Raw genomic sequence first — 17330 nt, forward strand, 5'->3', positions numbered from 1 at the left:
ACTTTACTCCTTTTGTTCACCTGCTTCTTTCTGGATGCTGACAAATAGGAAGAGCTACAGGAACAATTCAATACTTGGGAAATGAGCTTTTCATCAAGACAGTAAAAATACGCTATAATCACTGTTAGCAGAGAGATTAGAAATTATTTTGGTTAGTAGGCTTCACATTTGTGCAGACACTTTTATTATAGGGGCAGAGTGCCATGGGAAGAGGTTGAATTAAACAGATTCAAAGCAGAAGAAAGAACCACATTTTAAAGTGTCCTTTGTGATAAGTAACAACTTGAAGAGTTCACCAATGCATGTAGGCTCGTCACCCCTATAAATTATTAAATTGAGACTGAGCATCTTTGAAAGATACTCTGTAGTCCAGTCTCTGTTAGGAGATTGTTATGTTGATATCTTGTGGTTCCACTGCCTGTGGGCCTCTGAGAAGTACAGCACGGTTAAGCAATCTCATTTAGGAAGAGTTTTATCACAGGAAAATATTCCCTGTCGAGTTTCTTTGTTGTCCTGTGTCTCTTTGATCTATTGCAGACTCGTCTTCCACACAGTCAGATAAACGTCTCTTGGAGCGTATCATCTTTTTTCAGATGAAGAAACAGCAAAATCTTTCCTCGTGTTTTTGAGCTCTCCTGCTGCCCTAGCAGCTGTCACGTGGCTGCTCAGCGTGCAGCAATGCTTCACAGGCATGGCGTAGCTGAGAAGAGCTGCTGCAGCTCCCATCCTGGCCAAGGTGCTGGGGAGTCAAATAGTGCTTTTCACTCTCAGAGGTGGATTTGAAAGAGGAGCAGAGCATCCTCTGCTTAGTGCTCAGTGCACCTCCAACAGCTTTTGCAAGGACCATCCCTGACTCTCTTGTCTTTAATGCTCCTTTTTATCTTTGTTAGAAAACTGGAGCAGGAGCTAATCAGTTTATCCCCAGTTAGGGGATGGCCTGCCTCCTGGCCTGGTTCCCAGCCTGTCTCCATTTTGTTCCTGGGCAACAGCCAGTAGCTTATTTTATATATTGTTTCCCTAATTCCTGGCCTCACATCCTGTCAGAAATCAATGTCAGAAATCTTGTCTCTTATTTCCATTTCCTCACTTACCCACACACGTAATTTCTCTAGGACATATATTTGAATGATTATATTCAAACTGTGTTATAACCACAGGTAATTTTACAAAGACAAAAACTCACAAAACAAATGTTTTCTCAGTGTGTCAGAACTATCACAGATGTCTAAGTGCTCCGTATTGAGCATGGGGGTCATTTTGTAATGCCATGCTGCCAAGCACTGCAAACATTCACAAGGCTATGGCTTAATGGGAACATGAACACGAGCTGGTTCTCATTTTTGGACTGGAGTGAAGTGGGTCAGTATCTCTCCCATGAACTGTGCAGGGCTCATAGCTGTGTTTCTCTCTTCCTAGTAGTCCAATCCTAAAGCGAAGCCCTGACATCACCAAATCTCCACTGACAAAGTCAGAACAGCTGCTGCGAATAGATGACCATGACTTCAGCATGAGACCAGGTTTTGGAGGTACACAATCTACACATTTGTTACTGTTTCTATTTTGCACTATCACTTCATTATACTGTAGCTTTCAGTCGGGCCAACAAGCAGAGGGACTGGCAGAGCCTTTTCTTTCTCTAATTTGTGTCTTCGCTGTAAATTCATAGCATGCGTGGGGGGATAGTGGTGCAATGAAATGACCTTCTTCCTTGGAAAAACAAACAACTGAAGTCATGGAGATATGATTAGAGGCAATGTAATATTCCTGATACTCAATGACACTTTCTTTTGATAAAACCTCCAAACACACTTTGCATGTATTCCTAAATGATGGGGAAATTCTACAGATGTGGCTTCCTATGGCAATTTGTGTGCATAATCAAATCACGTACCATGTTTGCTGATCTGGCTGTTTCATTTTAACACCAAAGAAAATATTTCGACTGCTGTGTGCTAATGCTTGCTCACAGTTTTGTGGCTGTGCTGTACAGCAACCAGAGCTTTAAGGGAACAGGATGAAGGGGAACATGCTTTCTTTCAGCCTGTGGATTAGAGAATGATGAAATTTATCTACCCTTTCTGGCTGACAGATGGTCATTCAAATCCAGGATACCATTATATACTCTCATGAAAGTAAGTTTTTTTGCTAAAAGCTCAATATACCAAATACCAGCATGTTCAATTAATTTAAAAAGGTTTCAGTTTCACAGCAACCCACTAATGTGAGCATTATTTATCTCGTCAGTTCTCCCGCACTGTAATTGCCAGAGGTATGTGAGGGGCTAGTCAAAGTCCGGAGGAAAGAAAAAAAAAAAGAAAATCCCAATTATGGGATGTGACCTCAGCTCCATGGCACACACCTGCGTCCTGTACTATAGTCTTACCCAGCACCTTCCCCTTTCCACAGCCAAGCAGTGAGTGGTCTGAAAGCCAAATATGCAGAGCAGTTTTCAGGGTGGTATTAGCCTGAGAGGTGAGCAGAGAAAGTGATGAAAATTTGGAGTAAATCTCTCACATGCCCTTAGCTGTACCATCTCTGCTCTCTATGCACATAGGAGCTCTGTGGGCATCTGTACGACAAGCAATAACCTCGAGCACTGGAGACTTTACTTTTACATTTTGAAGTGATGTAGACTGTAAGAATAAAAGGAGAAAGTTAGTAATAGGTCATTCTCACTGCTGAATTTTATTGTTATTAGGAGGTTTTTGTTATGAATTCCAATTGCTTATTCTAGACTGAATATTTGTTTTCTAAGATGCAAAAACTTTATCCCATCAGGCTTATACTTCCTCAACTTTTGCATGTTGTTTTGTTTTTTTTTCCTACAAGGTCCTGCAATTCCTGTAGGGGTGGATGTCCAAGTTGAAAGTCTGGACAGCATTTCTGAGGTGGATATGGTAAGTGTCATACAAGGGCTGAGGCTGGACTGGACTGCTGGAAACCATCTAGTCCTAAACCTGCTGAGAGCAGGGTGAGATAAAGCAGATTGCTTGGGGCTGGCTTTTGGATTTGAATTCCTCCTTGGATGGAGACTCCAGTCTCCTGGGCACTTTGTTTGAAGTGAATCTGCTGGCAATTACTTCTACTGACCTCATCTTTTCATCCCTCTAAATGTTTTGAAGCAAAAGGAATGAAAGTTAATCTGACATTTTCTCTAAGAAAGACAAAGTGATAGAACACTGCCAAAACTGCCTCAAAGGATTTGAGTTTTTATTTTTTCTTGAGAAGTGATAGCACATAAAAGCTCCAAGGAGACCAATTACTGTGTTAGGCTTAAGGTGCTCTGATATATTGCCAATAAGATTTCACTTTGGCCATGCTCTGAAGAGGTCAGGGGAGAGTTTGGTCCCAGCCAGAATCTGTCCTGAGAACTACCCTGGTGAGAGCATACTTGTCATGTGGCAGCAACACCATGAGAACAGAAATACCCACAGAATGAGAATGGGAATGAGAAGGGCCCTGTAACCCTTGCCCTGACTTGCCCTGTTAAAGCATTTCCAGGGTCTCTAAGCAGCTATGCTTTAGCTTTGGAACAAAAAATCACACCCCATTTATAAAATATTTTCAGAACTGTTCTGCTGCTCCAGCAGATGCACTGAACAGCTCTGAAGCTTTCACAGAAAGCTCAGACATCTCTGTACTCTTAAGAGCACCCACCTCACCTCCTCCTTGTTTCAATGAGGGGCACAGTTGTATGGCAGCACAATTTCTGCTGGGCAGCTGCTTCGTGTGCATGTCAGCTGTTCCAGTGCCTAACTACCCTCCTGGTAAATAACCTCTTCCTAATATTTAATCTAAATCCACTCCCTTAGTTTAAAGCCTTTACCCCTTGTCCTATGCCATGCTCACTGATATCTACCTGGACATCAGGTTGTTGACCATAACACTTTGAGTGTCTTCATCAGCCAGTTCTTTACCCATTGAAGTTGTCCATCTGTCAAATCCATGTCTCTTCAGTGTACAGATAAGGTTCTTGTGTGGGACAGTGTCAAATGCCTTGCACAAGTACAGGTGTTAGACAAACTTCCCTTAGATTAGGGCTAATGTATTATGTTACACTCTAAGATACCATGCTTATAAAAACTTGTGCATGCATTTTTCATCAGATACATGATCAATTTATTTGAAAAAAAGAGAAACCCAAGCAGATGCCCTACTGGGATCAGACTCAAAATACAATATAGTGAACAAGGAGTATGATCATGCCTTAGATCTTGAATGCGCAGTATGTGGGCAGAATCGAAGAATCATAGAATAGCTTAGGTTGGAAAAGACCTTAAAGATCATCAAGTCCAACCACAACCTAACCATACTACCCTAACTCTAACAACCCTCTGCTCATGTCCCTGAGCACAACATCCAGACTGTTTTTAAACACATCCAGTGAGGATGGTGACTGAGCCACCTCCGTGGGCAGCCTAAGAACAAAATAAAACATTGCAGCCAAATACTGAGTCAGAAACATTTCATTTGCTATGCTGGAGGAAGAACTCTCTCTGCTGTGCTTCTCTAGCTGTCCAGAATAAGAAAATTGCTATAGCAGCTGCTGGAGCAGTTGTTCTAAACTCCAGAAATGCAGCATCATAGGGATGGAGGGTTAAATTGTTGGTAGTGCTCATTGCTGACAGCTGCCTCTGTGTATCTGCCTTTTGGTCCCTGGAGAAACTCACAGACACCAAAATGAAAATGTTTGAATTTCAGAGGTAAATTTGCCTCTGGATGAATGGTGGCTGATTTCTGAACATTTCTTAACTCATGTTCCCTGTATCTTAGAGAGTGGATGTGCTCTCATGAACAGGTTTGTCAGGTGCAGTTTGGCTGATAAGACATAAGTTGTGACACAATATTTTTTGTTGCAGGACTTTACCATGACACTTTATCTGAGGCATTACTGGAAAGATGAGAGATTGTCCTTCCCCAGCACCAACAACCAAAGCATGACATTTGACGGCAGGCTGGTGAAGAAGATCTGGGTCCCTGACATGTTCTTTGTCCACTCCAAGCGTTCCTTCATCCATGACACCACCACTGACAATGTCATGCTGCGGGTCCAGCCAGATGGGAAGGTACTTTATAGCCTCAGGTAAAAGTGCATTTGGTCAGTGTGAGCCATTAGTGGTATGAGAGAGAAACCGGTTTAATTGATTCCTGTATTTCATTTCCACATGACTTCACATTAAAAAAAAATTAAAAATGTGAATGCACTGACTAGCCATTGACATCATGAGGAAGAGGCTCTTCCTTTATCATAAGAAAAATGCTCATATGTCCAGGGAGAACAGCTGGGGGGCTATTGGGAAAGTGGAGTGAGAAGTAGGACTGAAGCTTAATTCCTAGGAAGTTTGTGTCCCTTCCCTTCCCCTTCCCTTTTTTCCATAGCAGTGATCTCATGTTTCAAACATAAATCAGGTGCCTCACCATGCTGACCATAAGACTGAAGATTATTAAAGCAGGATTTTTCTTCTTCCTAACTGCTGCTTTCATGTGTGGAGATGCTAATTCAGGAGCATCTGTCACTCTCCAAAAGAAACTAAAATCAGTGCTGCTTCTTCATGCCTGCAGTTCCATTCAGTTACAAAACAAGTGTTGCCAAATGACCCATAAAAACCTATGAGAGAGGAAATTGCTGTACAATATTCTGATGCAAGAATGTCAACATCAGCTCCATAGCAATGAAATAGCAAAACATGCGATAAATAAGCCAAACAGGAGATAGATAGTGTATTCTAAAGGACAAAAAGAAGAAAAATTTGACTGTAGGAGGTCAGTAGCACCAAGAAGCATAGATTTAACTTTGACTAATGATAAGGCTGCAGAACATGTTGCTTGGGATGATTGTGGAGGTCTTTGAGAGCACATTAATAACCTCCAGGAGTGGCGGAGGTAGGGCTGAGCTCTACTCCTCAGCCTGACAAAGTATTTTTCCTTTTACAGAAGGAAACAGTCCAAAAAATGTAAGGCACAAAGTCTTTTGTGGTATCTGTTTGACAGGAATTTTCTTGTTTCTCTGATATTTTTATACTATTTGTTGGGATTCACAGCCTGGATAGTGCTAATCTTATCATTACTCAAGTTTTTTTGTTTCTTCCAGTTTATTAAACAAGGTTCAGGTGTTCTTCATGTCTTTGGAAAGTTTGCTCAGATCCTTAGCACAATAACAAAATGACAATAAAATGACATAAAACTCAACTACAGCTACATGCTGCACGTCATCTACACAGCAAGTGTTTTGGCAATTTAACAATGATGGGAAAAGAATATCAAACTACACAGTGCTGCCATATACAGGTTTATGTTTAACAGGCTACTTTCAACTGGCCTGCATGAAATGGTAGTGAATATCTTGAATAGCGGGGTGACAGTGCTTCATTATTTTATTTATTGGTGACTGCGGGCTGAAGTACTTTATGGTTGGAAGAGAAATATGAATACTTAAAAACAAAGATGTCTTTGCTAACTGAGAGCCTTTTCTGAATGCCTTTGCCTGCATATATTTTTTTTTTTTTCCTTGGTGTCTGCCTTTTTAAAGCTCTTACCAGACATCTTCTCTTTTCTTGGAAAGCACTGTAGACCTCACTGGCACCTAAGCAGTAAATCTGAGCCAAAAGCAGCTTCACTCTAAGATAAAATCCAGATAGGGAAGCAACATGAACTCAGACATGCGTAAGGAGTACTAACATAAGAGACTGCATCTTGATTTTATCATTATCTGACAGTTGCCTGTTGAGCTTTAATCCTGTTAAAATTCATTAACTCTTTCCACATTGCAATTTATGTTTTTATGTTCATTTACTTCCCTAGAGTTCAAGCCAGTGGAGTAAAGACTTACAGATCCTTCCAGTGCAAACACAGATTTGTGCTATTAAAAATGACATAATCAGACTACAGTAAGGCCGGGGTTTTTGATATATGAGGTGGAGCATTTCAGTGGTCTTGGATGTGCACCAGCTTCAGCCCTGGCTGGAGGCACTGCCTGAGCCCTCTGCTGGCTGACACCCATGGGCCATCACTGGGCTTTCACTGAGCAAATGGAAGTCATGGTGCATGGAGAAAACTGCCTGCATCCTGCGTGGCACTGGGCTTTGACAAACCCAAATTATTCTATTGTGCAAAGCAGCTGTTGGAAGCACAGATCTCTGCAGAGATTTGACACCAAAAGGGAAAAAGTGTCCTCTCTCTGTCCTTCCCCATTTTCTTCTCCATTATTTGTGTTGTTTGGTAGCAATTTATTATGACCAAACTCTAGCCACCTTTTTTAACACTGGTTTGCTGTGAAGAAAAAATAGCTCTAACTTCACTGGAATGTCTTTAGCTAAACGAAAGGTGTTTATTGCCAGTGACCAAGTAGTCACTCAAAAACATCTTGCAGCTTTACTATTTTTCAGTCACACACAAAGCTGAGTTTTTAATGAGGTGGTTTTTATTGTTCCTAGAGTTACAGTAACAGCAATGTGCAACATGGATTTCAGTCGCTTTCCCCTGGACACACAGACGTGCTCCCTGGAGATTGAAAGCTGTAAGTAAGCAGAGCCATAGGGAAGCTGAGTGCTGCATCCTGTGGGGACCTGAATGGTGTTTAATTATATCCACCAGCAACTGCTACATTCATGAGGGCTCCAACTATAGTCAGAGAACTTCAACACGGAGAAAAATTCTGTGCCTGTAATTTTTCTCTAGAATTAGATGGTTTTTGCAACAAGGCAGTGTTTATAATTGCCAGCTGTGAGTGCCGTTTTGCCAGTGTCCCCAGAATCCAGCTGGGCTGCTCTGCTGCAATCCCATCCCCAGAGGGCACTGGGTTACTCGCCTGCAGTCTGCAGGTGTGGGGCAGCACCCACTTCCCCAAGTACCTTCCTGCACCACAGCTCTTAACACAGAATCAAATAGCTCTGAGCCCTTCCATGCACATCTGCTCATCTGTGGTTTAGGAACCACGATGGAGCTGCCAAACCAATCACCTTCCCTTGGTGTTTCCTACATCCGTGAGTGACAAACCCAGCTTATACATAGCTGCTTTGTCCCAGGTATGGTTTACATGCAATTGTCCTGCATTTTGTACAACTATATTTCAAACTTCTAGCTTTTTAAGAGTTGTTTCTTCTCCTTCTTAAATCTGAAATACACAATTGTAATCTTAGTTATATTTGAATAAAGTTATTACAGAATTTTTTTTTCCTCTCAGTCTGGGAAGGGCTATTATTAAAGCCCATCTGAAAGGATCAATATTACTATATTTCCATATGCATTAAAAAACCAAGACCTGTAATGCTCATATCTGCATTACAGACAGAAGGTTTACTCAAGATTCTGTCCTCCTGCATGCCTCAGACCACTGATAATAGCTGTTCCTCCTGTTATCCTCTTTTCTCTCCTTTCCTTCGCTTCTGATTTTAGAATGGGACAATTTCTGATGTGGTGGGTAACCTGATATGCCAATTATATGTGTGAAATCATGGTAAGAGAAACAAAAATGTTTACAAAATGCATCAGTACTGAGCACTGTGATGATAAACCTGTCCATTCTTTGCTGCAGCCATACCCACCAATGCTGCAGATTCCAGTCAAATGGTGGCACTGTCCCTTTTAGCTGGAAACTCATAGGTAGCCTTGAAAGAGAGTGTGAGCACAACTTAGCTGGCTCACTGCACTGCACTGAGGCTTTCTCTGCTTCCCTAGATGCCTACACAGAAGATGACCTCATGCTCTACTGGAAAAATGGAAACGATTCCCTAAAAACGGATGAGAGGATATCGCTGTCCCAGTTCCTGATACAGGAGTTCCACACTACCACAAAACTTGCCTTTTATAGCAGCACAGGTGGGTACTAGAATCCCTAGCAGAGGCCAGGGGAAAGGGCTGCAGACTTGTATCCTTGGCCACTCCACCTTTAGACTTCCATCATTAGATTAGATAGTCTGGAAAGATAATACCTCTTCGAGAGCACACCAAACTTTAATGTGAATTACAATCCCTGAATGTACAGCTTGTATTTTCTCTGGAAGATGTGATCCTGAGAGGTGTTGTATGACAGTTGGTTCAGTAAGGAGTCTCTTCTGTAAACTGCAACGATCTGTGATTATTAATTCTTTTCCTAAAAGCAAATATGGTGCTGTTCCACTGATATAACACCTTATCTGAAAGTAGTTTGGTGGTGGTGTGACATCCCTTTTTCCTTCTCCCCATTCCACAGGATGGTACAATCGTCTCTACATCAACTTCACCTTGCGTCGACACATCTTCTTCTTCTTGCTCCAAACCTACTTCCCCGCCACTCTCATGGTTATGCTGTCCTGGGTGTCCTTCTGGATTGACCGTCGAGCAGTTCCTGCCAGAGTCCCCTTAGGTAAAAACAATCTTGTAGTCAGCACACTTGAGGGCCAGTTGTATGCAATGATGGCTTTGACCACCAAGACAAAATCACCTCTGCTATGCACTGCCTCTGTGTTGTCCCTATGTTGCCTGGTGGCACAGAAATCAGCACATTCCCCTGTGCTGAGGTCTGACCATCATACCTCTCTCCAGTTAACCCTGCAGTGCCAAGTGAATTGCCCTTCCCGTTCTGATGAATGCTAGTTGTATATGGTGCAAATCAGGGAGCAAATGTCAAGCTCCGCTTCTATTGCTGCTAACAGATACACTGGACATAGAGAAATGAAGTGCCAGTATCCTTCAAAGTTCAGTGAGTAAGAAGGTGAAAAACATTACATAACAGCTGTGACAACATTTCATTTTATTGAGCTTTTCTAGAAGAGAGAGTGTGGAGGTAAAACAGTAAGCCAAGCTTACTCGTTCAACTTGTTAAATTAGATTACAGAGTAGTGTGAGGGATACAGCATCCCCTTCTGAAACATGTTTCAGACAGATGAAACCATATGCCAGAGAAATCACCATGGGAGCACATTATGTTGTTGACATAAATATTCTGAAGAAGATTATTTGCCCTTTGCAAAATGCCATTTGTATATTTGCAGACTTGAAGCCCAAGTTTGCTTCCATTTGTTCCAGGGAACACATCTCAGAGTTTTATTTATTGTTAAAATTATGCTCATCATTGGAGAGGAAATATTAATAACAGATATGGCAACGGGCCACATGTCTGCTTAGAATCACCATCCGTTGCCATGAATCATAATTCAGAGGGAACTAAAAGTTTTGTGCTGTGGCTTTTTGAGACAAAGGCACTGAGTTTAGGAGAACTTTTCTGTATGCTGCTGTGAATTCAGTGCTTTATGGTTATTCATCATATAAACATATAAACATAAAATTATGGAATCATATAATCATAGAATGGCTTGGATTGGAAGGGGTCTTAAATATAATATAGCTCCACTCCTTCACCTTTCTGAGGAGGGCTACCACCTACCAGATCAGTCTGCCCAGGGTCCCATTCAACCTGACCTTGAACCCTTCCCGGATGATGCATCCATAGCTTCTCTGGACAATTTGTTCTTGTGCTTCATTTCCCCAGAGAGGAATTCTTACACCCTAAGAGTTTCATTCTAATATTTAATCTTAATGTACCCTCTTTCAGTTTAAAACTGTTCCCTTTTGCTCTATCACTATCAGGCCATGAAAAAAGCCATCCCAATCTTTCCTGTAGACCACCTCTAGATATTGGAAGGCCACTTTAAGGTCTCCTTGGAGCTCCCTCTTCTCCAGGCTGAACAATCCCAACTCTCTCAGCTTCTCTTCACAAGAGAGGAGCTTCTGTCTTCTGATCATCCTTGTGGCCTTTCTCTGGACTCACTCAAACAGCTCCATGTGCTTCCAATGCTGAGGGCTCCAAAGCTGAACACATTACTCCAGATGGAGTCTCACAAGAGTGTAGTAGAGAGAACCCCTTGATGTGCTTGCTGCAATTCTTTTGATGCAGCCCAGTATACCATTGGCTTTCTGGATTGCAGACACACTGTAATGAATAGATTTTTGTGTAGGTTTGATTTATTAGCAATTTAGGATTTATGAATATTTTTATATAAATCACAAGTTAGATTGTATGATCCTTGACATCACTTTATCCATACTTTATCATAGCCAGTTTAAAACCATCATTCAACAGAAATTGCCACAATTGAAAGTGTGACTTGGTTAAAGATTCAAGAATAGCATGGGTGATGTGAGGCTCACTGCAGGGTAGTGGGGGGTTCTAAACTCAGTTGCACACCCAAAGACTTCCCCCTTGGAGAACTACTCACCCTTCTTCCTCACTGGTGTTTGCCAGTGAATGAGCTTCGATCCTGGAGGGGTCTGTCCTAAGAGGTATCCCAGCTCAGAGGGACATTAGGGATCACAGCCCACCATGATCCTGGAGAGCTCAAGGGGCTCTTTGCTTAGGACTTCTGTTTATAGGTTTACAAGGTGACTGTCTTCATTCAGTGACATTCCATTCTGGACACAAGGCAGCTGAGGTAATTCTGGAACATTCCACCAGCCCAACAATTCCAATCCTTCCCACACCATCCAGATCTGTACCTTATAGACTGGACTACCAGGCAGCAGGTATTGCGGGTGGCTGATCATTCCATCTCCCTGCTCTTGTAACGAAGACAGGAGCATGGTGCTGCCTTATCCTGAGATCACAGGGTGGCAGGGGGCTGCACCAACACGATCCACCCCATGGCTGAAGTCAATCATTCTCTCCTGAGAGTGGTGGTGTGGTCACCTCTTTATGCTAATCACCTGCCATAGGACATGCTCGGGAATGGTGAACAAGTTGGTTTGATTGTAGAGATATTAACATGCAGCAGTGGTTCAGCTCGTTTAAGAGACAACAATCCATTGTGGTCACTTACAGTCTAAGTTCAGAAGTTTGCTGAGATAGAATTTTCTTATCCTTTACAGTGGAAGCAGATGTTGTTGTACTAAACTTAGTAATGCACATTTTTAACGGAAATGATAACTTCCCACTATGGTGAGTTCAGAGGCAAGCTGCAAAAAAAAAAAAAAAAAAAAAAAGAAAAAAAAAAAGAGTTGAAGTTTGATTTAGACTTCACTCCCATATTCCCATTGTACTCGACACAGGCATGGCTTCATAGGCACTCCCAGGCTGTCTGACCACAGATGAGGAAAAGTGACATTACTAATGTCTGGAACAACATGAACACCATGAACACCACAGTTTTGTCATCTTGAGGAGTGCTGGAAGAGAAAATAAAGACTTGTTCTGGTGGGGAGATTCCAAAATGGTTACCTACCCCATTAAAAAGTAATAAAATCTATTGTGCACTACTTGTATGTTGTGCGCCACTATCAGTAACTTCTCAGTCCTGGCTGCAACAGTGTTGATTTTCTTGACTTATTTGATCGACTACCCAAATGAAAGGTAAAAGGACTTTTGTCTATACAGAGTATCACTGCTCTCTCTTTAAAAGCTGTTAAACTGTTTGCACCACTGCTGCTGCTATCCTCACCCTTGTTGGGGCTGTTCCTCCAGTTACTGTGTAATATTATGCTGGTGCAGTTTCACATCTTTTGAGGGTGAAACTGTTCAAAATTCAGCATGTACAGCACACATGGTTGTGAGGGAAAGAGATAGTTTGCTATTTTTCCAAATCTAATGATTTAAAAAATTCCACCCTGTGTCACTACAGAAATTGCTGAAGTATGCTAATAATTCTGAATTAGAGAGTACAGGGGCTGTGAGAAACACATGCACTGTAACCTCCCTGTTCTTACCAGAGATTGATGTTTGAGCTGAAGGACTTGGTGCCAAAGTTGGCTGTTTAAAACATTGAAATCAGAAATATTTTTCATGGCAGTTTAAAATTGCAAGCAAATAGTCAACATGTGCTTCTTGTCTGGGAGCAATACATTGGCAAATAACATGCACTCCATTCAAACCACTAATTTTAACTCTTTGCCATCCAGATCTCATGCTCAGCTTCTTTGCATCTGGTTGTTTTGCTGTTAACATTTGTTCTGCTGTATTTATTAAAAAGACTTCACCGATTTTTCTTGAGGAACAGTTGGAATTAATATATATGCATGCACCCATACCCATACATATACAGATACATGTGGAAATAGACTATCATTACTTATGGATAAGCTTTTGCTCCAGCAGGGAGGCCCTACACAATCTGTGCACCAACTGTTCTTACTTCTGCCCTTGCAATTCCTCCCTAAGTGGGGTGAAGGAGTTTGCTCCTTTCTGGGCCTGGCACCAGAAGAGTTAAAATATACTCCTTTCCTTCACTGCTACCTCATTTTTGGAATTCCTCAGACTCAAAATAATGCTAGTAAGTAGACGGTGCATCACTGCTCTGGGAATGCCTAGGGTTAATGCTGTTTTCCATAACTCATTTCTCTGTTCTTGAAATTTTGTTTGCAGACCTTTAGATTTATTTCCCTTTAACTTAGTTTCTATTCCATGTTTCATGGGTCTCAGTTTATAGCCTGCTCTCCAGGGCTTCAGGGCTGACATGTCATCCCAGCTCATTTCACAGCTGTACTTATCAATACTGTATATTAATTCTGCTCATGCAGAAAATTGACTGAGAGCACTATGAGCATTACTGTCTTGTTTTTTGTTACATTTGTGTCGCTTCTGATTTTATTCTGATTTGCAATTAGGTAGAATATTAGAATTCCTGGGACTCCTCTCATCTATCATTTTAACGTTGTGAAATTTACTGTAGCAAACAATATCCTCACAGTACTCAGTAGAGTGGAGTAAATCATCTTGAGAGTGAGATCACACGACATGTTCAGGACAACCAGGGGATCAGACTCAACCAGCACAGGTTCCTGAAGGGCAGGTCCTACTCGACCAATACCATCTCCTACAACCAGGTGATCCACCTGGTGGATGAGGGAAAGGCTGTGGATGTAACCTACCTGGACTTTAGCAAAGCCTTTGACTTTGTCTCCCACAGCATTCTCCTACAGAAGTTGGCAGCCTGTGGCTTGGACAGGTAAACTCTTTGCTGGGTAAGGAACTGGCTGGAAGGCCTGGCCCAGAGAGTGGTGGTAAATGGAGTTAAATCCAGCTGGTGATCAGACATGAGTGGTGATCTCAGGGGGTTGGTAGCAGGGCCTGTCCTGTTTAATATCTTTATCCCTGTATGAGGGCACTAAGTGCACCCTCAGTAAGTTTTCAGGTGACACCAAGTTGGGAGGAAGCATCAATCTGCCTGAGAGAAGGAAGGCTTTTCAGAGGGCTCTGGATAGGCTGGGCTGAGGCCAATTGTATGAGCTTTAACAAGACCAAGTGCTGGGTCCTGCACTTTCATCACAGCAACCCCATGCATCGACATAGAGCAGAATGGCTGGAAAGTTGTGTGGAAGAAAAGAATCTGGGCGTATTAGTTTACATTTGGCTGAACAGGAACCACCAGTGTGCCCAGGTGGCCAAGAAAGCCAACAGCACCTTGGCAATGTATCAGAAATAGTGCAGCCAGCAGGAGCAGGGTGATTGTCCTTCTGTACTTGGCATTGCTGGGGCACCATCTTGAGTATTGTGTTCAGTTTTGGGCCCCGCACTACAAGAAAGACATTGAGATATAGGACAATTAGCAGATGTTTCCTAGTTGCTTCCTAAAGCATCTGTGTTCCCTGGCTCTTCTTTGTCAGACAGAAAGAAGTACATCTGAAATATGTCATCTCAACTTTCAAGTGAATCATTAACATGCCATAATTAGCCCCTGTGAAAGGAGGAGCCTGGATAACACTAAAGGGCTCACGCCCTTCCTAGTATGTTCATAGCACTTACCTGCAGGGTAATGCATGGCAGCATTGCCCTGTGGGCCACATTAATCCCTGAGAAGAAGACGCACACCAAGCATGGGAGCTGACTGTTGACTTCTGATGAAGCAGGACTTTCTGGGGCAGATGGAACACACAAGCTTTGGGGAACCTGGTGGAAGCAGCAGGTGGAGGAGCTGAACTACAAGCTGTGATATTTGTGCTTTCCACAGGACTGTCCTCCACCTGGTAATAGGGTACAAGTAGTGCAGGCTCAAAGCTCTGCTGCCTGCCATAGGATGGAGGCAGTGGTGTGGTGGAGAATCAGAATTAGAGCTGTTCTCATGAAAGTACCAGAAACCCAAGTAAGAAAGACCTTCCTTAGACAGTGAAACCCACCACGCCAATGTGAAAAGGTCAGCTTGGATGTCAGGAAATGGTAACTTTATTTGTGAGGAAGAGTTTAGGTTGAACAAACCTTACAGGATCGCTCTGCTGCTGTGTTCCCAGGGATCACCACCGTGCTGACCATGTCTACGATCATCACTGGGGTGAATGCCTCCATGCCCCGTGTTTCCTACATCAAAGCAGTGGACATTTACCTGTGGGTCAGTTTTGTCTTTGTCTTCCTCTCAGTGCTGGAATATGCAGCAGTGAATTACCTGACCACAGTGCAAGAGAGAAAGGAGAGGAAACTCCGGGATAAGGTGAGTTTTGCAATCTCTGATACAGTTTTATGCCACTGAGAAAAAGTGGGGCAAATGTCTGGAAATGTGCAGAAGTTTAAACCTGCAGTGTGTTGCTCTCGGATGCCCTGAGAAAATACAGTGGGTGCAAGAAGACACCTGCAGTGAAGCATTCCTGGTTATAAAGATTTGCTACAGATACCCAGCATCTCAGTTAACCGTTTGTTCTTCAGGATTTGAGGGCATTATGTCCCTTCACACATAGCCCTAGACTTATACACAGTGGTCTAATTTCCCCTTTTGCTTTCATTACCTTAAATTGTAACTGCCCAAAATTTCAGCATAGGCTCTTCTCTTCAAACGGGGCAAACCTGATACACTTCTCCTTGGAGTTTCCCTCTGCCACCTTCTTTGAATTTCTCAGCTTCTATGTACAGGTCCCACCTTTATTATGCCCTGGTACTCGTGCTTAAACCAAAGGAACTTTCCCACAGATAGCCTCGCTGTCTCTGTGATTATGTTGTGTCCAGCAGATGTGAAATAACAGAAGCCATAAGCAGCTGCCCACTCCACTGCCTCATTGTCCTTTCTATACCCCCACCATCTCACTTCCCCAGGCTCGTCTCCCCTCTGCTTTCATAGGGAGTAAAGGGCTGTCCTTGCATATCTGAACATAACTCCAAAATGTTCTTCCCTTGCCTGTGCCCACAGCTCCCCTGTGCGTGCAGCCTTCCTCAGCCCCGGCCCATGATGATGGACGGCAGCTACAACGACGGTGACGTGAACGAGTTGGGGCACTACGTGTCCGAGAACGGAGACAAGCAGGACAGAATGATGGTGCAGCTGGCGCTGGGGTCTGAGAGGGGCTCAGGCAGGAGGAAAAACCAGAGATATGTCAGCATGCGGATCGACACCCACGCCATTGACAAGTACTCCAGGATAATATTCCCTGGCGCATACATTCTATTTAACTTGATATACTGGTCCATTTTTTCATAAACATACGTAACTTCTGTAGTCACAGTGTATTGCGGCAGGATATCAGAGTACTGTCTCATAGGCTAACAAAATGAACATAGAGAATTAATTTGAAGATTGATTTTTTTCAGGATTTCAATTTATTTATTTTTTACTAGGTGCAACTCATCCGTGGCATAAATAACTGCAAATTTCACGTTTCAAATAAATATAGGATATACAATCTAAAACTTCATGCATATTTAAAGCTGTGCTACGCTCCTTCTTGTGCCTCACAGGCCACTGTAATCTACTTCAATGAGTGACACTAATTGCCAGCTGCTTATATATGGCGCAACTTCCATTTCGTGACCCCAAATCCCAGTTCTCTCAGTGTTTGAGCCCATGCATACATCTCTGAACTCAGCAGACAGACAGCATTTAGCACCGATAAGTACAAAAGATATGCAAACACTTGCGTGCTTGCAGGATGAGGTCAGAAGCAGCTTTTGCAAAAACAGAATGTCCAAGAGTGGGAAACACTTCAGCAAGACTATTAATGGCCAAAGGCGGCTTTCATTGCTCCATGCACACTGTGCTGGCAGTGCTGCACTGACAGAGCCAAGCAGCAATACCTTTCACATTTGCGCTGTCTCGACTGTACTTAAAAACAATGAAGTATTTCCAAGCTGTATTGATTAACCTTTTAAAATATAACTTGCAGTGTACATTTACCGAGGAATCCATCAGTCTGAACAAAAGTTGGACTTTCCATGATGCCAAATCCTCTGGGAAACACAGGACCTCTCCTTGGAGCTGCTTATTTGGGTCATTGGGAGTTTTGCTTGAGTTTCCTAGGAGAGGGAAAAGATTTCTCTACAGAGTGATGCGGTGAAGACAAGTGGGTGTCTACAAAAAAGAATACAACCACTGTAGGAGAAGCCACTTCTTGCTGAGACAGCCTCGGTGCTACTGGTTGGTACAGGAGGGCTCTCTGCAGCCTGA

General features: G+C 42.7%; 1 protein-coding gene across 1 annotated transcript; it reads left to right on the forward strand.

The window, feature by feature from the left end:
• The first annotated feature begins 1429 nt into the window (after positions 1-1429).
• GABRR1 (gamma-aminobutyric acid type A receptor subunit rho1) lies at positions 1430-16891 on the forward strand. The gene is made up of 8 exons (XM_031611140.2): positions 1430-1526; positions 2830-2897; positions 4860-5083; positions 7434-7516; positions 8677-8817; positions 9191-9343; positions 15193-15389; positions 16080-16891. The coding sequence occupies exons 1-8, from the start codon at positions 1508-1510 to the stop codon at positions 16365-16367; spliced, it is 1173 nt and encodes a 390-aa protein (XP_031467000.2). The 5' UTR covers positions 1430-1507; the 3' UTR covers positions 16368-16891.
• Positions 16892-17330: the final 439 nt, after the last annotated feature.

The sequence above is a fragment of the Phasianus colchicus genome, chromosome 2 (genome assembly GCF_987193195.1).
Source record: "Phasianus colchicus chromosome 2, bPhaCol1.hap1.1, whole genome shotgun sequence".
Lineage (NCBI taxonomy): Eukaryota > Metazoa > Chordata > Aves > Galliformes > Phasianidae > Phasianus > Phasianus colchicus.

What these genes read in the sequence shown, in the direction of transcription:
- GABRR1 (XM_031611140.2), top strand. An exon ending in TCCTGCCAGAGTCCCCTTAG is followed by an intron (nt 9,344 to 15,192) that starts GTAAAAACAATC and finishes CTGTGTTCCCAG; the next exon opens with GGATCACCACCGTGCTGACC. An exon ending in AGAGGAAACTCCGGGATAAG is followed by an intron (nt 15,390 to 16,079) that starts GTGAGTTTTGCA and finishes CTGTGCCCACAG; the next exon opens with CTCCCCTGTGCGTGCAGCCT.